The sequence below is a fragment of the Gastrolobium bilobum genome, unplaced genomic scaffold, assembly GCF_033153095.1.
Source record: "Gastrolobium bilobum isolate Gb01-03AN ecotype WA unplaced genomic scaffold, APGP_CSIRO_Gbil_v1 utg7849, whole genome shotgun sequence".
NCBI classification, from domain to species: Eukaryota; Viridiplantae; Streptophyta; class Magnoliopsida; order Fabales; family Fabaceae; genus Gastrolobium; species Gastrolobium bilobum.
In genome coordinates this window covers 52,969-58,734 of record NW_026897514.1, presented here as the reverse complement: position 1 = coordinate 58,734, position 5,766 = coordinate 52,969, and the positions used below count along the sequence as shown (strand labels likewise).

Below are 5,766 nucleotides of genomic sequence, written 5' to 3'. Positions count from 1 at the left end.
TAATTGTTATACTACTTCTTTACAAAAATAAGGAAATTTTGTTAGTCTACGTATGTATATTTCAATTGATTTTTGTTATTCCTTGAAAGTCTTCTATATTAATTTTAATAACTAAAATTTGAAATTTATTTTAATTGTTGCCAACTTTTGGGTATGTTACATTATACTACAGTTAACATGATTATAATCTAGGGTATTTTGTCGACACAACTGAATTGTGTTCTTATTGGTATAAAATAGGTCAATCAATTCTCAATTTAAGGAAATTATTACCCACATAGATCATAGTCCTCTTCAAATTAAATCGCTATTATTCATTTCCTTTTCATTCTTTTAAGTTGATCACATTATATCTATGACCCTTCTCCCTTCCCCAATGCATTGAAACACCGACCTCTCCCAAGATCCCAATTGAAAGTACAGACGCTACATAAAAAACAGAACAGCTATACCTAATGGAATGGTAAAAACACTACTTAGTTACACTATAGTAAGCATGACATAAAGCATTTATCTATTTAAATTATTCAAAGCGATAAATGAAACTCATTTTAACTCCCGTTGAAAGGGAACACTTGTAAGCATGTTTATTACCCCTAATATGGAGATAGTGTAACCTAAGAACAACTTGGTTATTTAGTGTGTCATTATAACATGCACAAGGTGATCAGTGTGATTTACCCTTAAAATTTTCTTTTCATACGTAAAGGACACTGAAAGAACAAGAATGTTCAGAAAGAAAATGCAAAACACTCTGAAAATTAAATGTGGCAATATCATCTAAAAGACTAGAAGCAAAGCATCATAACTTTGAATAACTCCAACATATAATAGACACTCAGGTATCTAACATCAAAATTTGCGCATAATCCGTTGTCATCAAAATTCTCCAACAAGAACCAAAAGCCTATATGCTTATTGGCAAAAGGCTAGAAAACCTCAGCAGTTTGCCGATCAAGGTGCAACCACAATCCGTCCAGCCACTTGGTCAAGATCTCGCCGGCCACTGGAAGTGATTCTCCTGCCACTGAGATAAAGAAAGAACAACTATGAAAAAATATGAGATGAAGATACTCATGCTGATGCAGAATAAAAAACCCAAGAATAGCATCAATAATTGCTGAGGAGAATACATTGATAAAGAAAGTGAAAATTCACATAATTGTAGAGCATAATATTAAAAAAAAAAGTGAACAAATTAAAATAGCCTTTTGACTCATCTATAGCTACTATATTCAATATTGTTCTATTATCTGTATAAAATATAGCAGACTAACAAGGTAAATGAGTCCTTACCCCTTGGTGTCCATTTCAATGATGTTCATGTTCTGCAACTGTTGAAGAACGTGACGAGCAATAGCACCACTGCTCTTACAGAAATGAGGTGGGCGACTACCATTCCTCTTGCTCCCACCATAAATCCTCTGAAATGCACCAACACCAAGCCCTCCTCTCAAGTAGATCTTTCTTGCCATGGAAGCTGAAATCAAGTTTGAATTAAGCACACACAAAAACATATAGAGCAAATTTCCACAAGAAAAGACCAAAAAGATTTCCTTGTAAGTTTCATTTTTGTGCACTTACCAGAAGAAAGCACATTTGCACAAGTAACCAGGTAATGAGCAAGATAAAAATAAAAAACCTACCAGCTCTGACATAGTACCAGTCAGGGTCATAAGGAGCCAACTCCTTAAATCTTGCTGTCTTCACGATATCTGTCCACTCAGGAAGCTCCATCTGTTTAGAACCAAAATAAATAAATAAAAGAAATTAGAATAGAGATTCAACAGAATTTGATAAAGGAAATCACACACTTTAATTTCCCCCCGAAGCAATAAAAATTATTCAAAACAGAAAACAGTACTATATAATTGAGACAATTAGTCGTAATTAAATTAGGAAACCATGATTAAGAGAATGCTTCTCCTTTATCACTTCACAAGTTATAATCCATTCCTACACCACAATCAATTCGTTTGTTATTTATTTAATTGCTTATATTATTGTTGGGGCAAGACAGGAACTCATGATACCTAAGTCCCTGTAACACAGTCATAATCTTACATGTCATCCAGGAAACATATATCAAAGTAAATCCAAGATGTAAACTTGAACTCAACCCAACTTAAAACACACCGATCCAAACAAAAAACTTCAATAAAAACACTTGGGCAAGATGATTTACAAGAGAGAGAAAAAAATCTCATTAAATAGATCAAATCAGCAATATCCCAAGAACCAAGCTTGTGGAAAAATGACATTATTTACACGCAGTCCTTACAAATAGAAAGCTAAAAAATAATGGGTTTTGGATTAAATTTATAAACTTTACACTAATTTTGTTGGGGAAAGAATAAAAAGAAGAGAAAGATAGGGTTTAGGTTAATGGTGTGTAACCTTGCCAGATCGCTTGAGGTGAGCAGAGTAAGCCTTGACAAACTCATGGGGAGAAACGTCCTTCACAGTTCTCGCAGTAGCCATGCTTGCTTCTGGTTCTGGTTGAAGCAATTGCAGCTATGCTATGCCCCTGTCTCTCTCTCTCTCTCAACAATTCTAGGGTTTCGACACTAACGTTGTTAGGGTTTTTAATAATTTTTACCCGACCCAACATTCAATTGGGCCTGGGCTCGTCTGTTATATTGTTTAAAGTCCATAGACCTTTTTTCATTTTTTTTTTTAATTTTTATTTTATCTTCTCTACCCTTTTCGTATCGGTCCGGCTCAATTGGATCTATATTAGAATAATTCTCCTTATATTATTATAGATTTTATAAGAGTTATGTTATAGGAAAAATGATTGTATTATGTTATAGAAATTCGTTTTGCGTGCTGTAGTTTTTTTTTTCCTTGAAAACATGCGGGTCCCACAAAATGTGGTGTGAGTAGAAAACTTTGTATGGTCATGTTAAATGATAAATGCAAATCCCTATTATTATTTAGAAGGATTTGGTGTTTGTCATTTTAAATGACATAAGTTATGTTATTTTAGGAGAGAGATAGACACAAAAAATTAGAAATTATGGGAGAGAGAAAATGAGTGATTTTTTTTAATTTAAAATTTAAATAAAAAAATTATTTTGTGTCTGTCTCTCTCTTAAAATGATATAACTTTATGTCATTTAAAATGACAAACATTTTTTCCTATTTAAAAAGGTGTGTATCTCTTTAAAGGACATAAACTTAAGTCATTTAAAAAAAAAATAGAGACAAAGAATAATGAGATTAACATCTCTTTGTGTCTGTTTCTCTTTTTAAGGGATCTAAGTTTATGTGCTTTAAAATGACACACATTTTTCAATTTTTTTAGGGTAATATATTTTCTTATGTGAGATGAAATTATTTTTCTTTCTTCTCCTTAATGAATTTTATTTGTTATTTTTTTTTTACTTATATGAGATAATTTTATCTCATTTAATATCGGAAATATATTCTTTTTATTCTGAAAACTCGAATTTAAATAATTTCCTTTTATTTTGGGTTTAAAATGTTGTTTATAAACTACCAAACATCGAACCAGTAAATTGTTTTGTTCTCAGAGGATAAATCATAACTCACAAAACAAAAACAAAAAAGTTACAGACGCTAGCGTTTTTTTTTTTTAAAAAAATTACATATAGTAATTTTCTTCTTCTTTAAGACCTCGAGATGTTTTACGGCCTTTAAGAGAAAAATTAAGTACGTAGAATCAAGCTTAAGTTTGCGAGTAAAGCCTCAATCAATGATTTTTATGTGTTATATTATATATATATATGGAAAAAATATTTCTCAAGTTGCTTGAGATAAATTTATCTCCGGCCACCTCAAAACTACGTCGTTTTGATTATTTATTTCCTTATATGTATTGATTTACTTTTGAATGGTTATGATTCTTCTTTTCTCTCTCTTTCTTTATCATCATTGATCCATCTTTGTACGGTTATGATTTAGTAGCCGGAGATAACTTTATTTCCGGCAACTTGAGAAATGATAAGCCATATATATATATATGAGCAAGTTCTTTTTACACCATTGTAAGACTAACAAGTCTTATACCACATCTCAATCGTTGATGGATGGAAATTATCGGCTGATATTTGTAGTCTAATTAATGATTAATTAATATTAATTAATTCGTATAACTTCCTAAATTATAACTATTGGATGCACGAAAATCACCGGTTGAGATGTGGTGTAAGACTTATTAATTTTACACCGGTGTTAAATTATCCTGATCCATATATATATATATATATATATATATATATGGAAAAAGTGTTTGTCATTTTAAATGACATAAAGGTATGTCATTTTAAGAGAGAAATAAACACAAAATAAATTTTTTATTTAAAATTTAAATTAAAAAAATCACTCATTTTCTCTCTCCCATGATTTTCATTTCTTGTGTCTATCTCTCTCCTAAAATGATATAACTTATGTCATTTAAAATGACATACATCAAACTATATATATATATATATATAGGTTCGCTTTTTCTACAGTCAATGTAAATAACGTATCTACAGTGAGCCCAAAACGACGTCGTTTTGAGATGGAAATCAAGGTATTTTTGTGATTATAATTTATTTCAGGATTATAGTAGTCTTTTTCATTATAATTTTTTAACCCAAAACAACGTCGTTTTAGGAGCGAATGTAGATTACTTATCTACATTCACTTTAGAAACATTAAGGGCTCGTTTGGTGGACATGATAGGATAAGGGTAGGATATATGATATGGGGCTGATAATGGTAGGAGATGATATGGAGCTGATAAGCCTATATCATGTCTTGTGTTTGATGAGCACCTGATTAGCAATATGATAAGATTATGTAGAAGGAGAAAGGAGAAAGAAAAAATAAAATATAATGCAATAAATACAAATATATTGGGTAGCGTGAGGATATATTGGGTATCCAATATTGGTATCATATCATGTTGAATCCTAACCCAGCTCTCCCCATAGGATAAGAAATCATGTATTGGATAGAATAAAATGAGACAATAGGATAAGTTAATCATATCCTATTGACCCACCAAACAAGAGATAAAAGTAGGATATGATAAGTTATCTTATCCTGTCTTCTTTATTAGGTGCTCCAAACAGGCCCTAAAACCTATATATATATATATATATATATATATATATATATATATATATATATATATATATGAGATAGGATATTGTGACACACAAATAATGTTACACACAATGTTACGACCACATCTTAACCGTTGATTTCCGCCAATCAACGGTTATCATTTTTCAAATCAAACTCATTAATTAATTATTAATCCGCAATAAATGATAACCGTTGATTGGCGGAAATCAACAGTTAAGATGTGGTCGTAACATTGTGCGTAACATTATTTGTGTGTCACAATATCCTATCCCTATATATATATATATATATATATATATATATAGGATCATGATCATTTTACACCAGTGTAACTTACACTCTCAATCTTATCCGTTGATTTCATTTATATCTAACAGCTCAAATTTTTTAGTATTTCGAACCATTGGATACAAGTGGATCAATAGTCAAGATTAAGTGTAAGACTTCTAACTCTTACACCGGTATAAGAATATCATACCCCATATATATATAGGGGTTTGCATTTGTCATTTTACATGACACAACAAACTTTCCTACACACAATATTTTATGGGGCCCACACTTTTTGAAGAAAAAAAAAGAAAAAGAAATTACGGCACGCATAACGAATCCTTATAACATTACACAATCACTTTTCCTACAACATAACTCTTATAAAACCCATAT

The 5,766-nt window shown here is 30.9% G+C and overlaps 1 protein-coding gene across 1 annotated transcript; it reads right to left on the bottom strand.

Moving 5' to 3' along the window:
* Positions 1 to 661: 661 nt before the first annotated feature.
* On the bottom strand, positions 662 to 2,560 carry LOC133307577 (small ribosomal subunit protein eS19z-like). The gene is made up of 4 exons (XM_061508104.1): positions 2,398 to 2,560; positions 1,647 to 1,737; positions 1,297 to 1,480; positions 662 to 1,027 (listed from the first exon to the last, which is right to left on the bottom strand). Exons 1-4 carry the CDS (start codon positions 2,479 to 2,481, stop codon positions 955 to 957), a joined length of 432 nt encoding a protein of 143 aa, XP_061364088.1. The 5' UTR covers positions 2,482 to 2,560; the 3' UTR covers positions 662 to 954.
* Between the last annotated feature and the right edge of the window lie 3,206 nt (positions 2,561 to 5,766).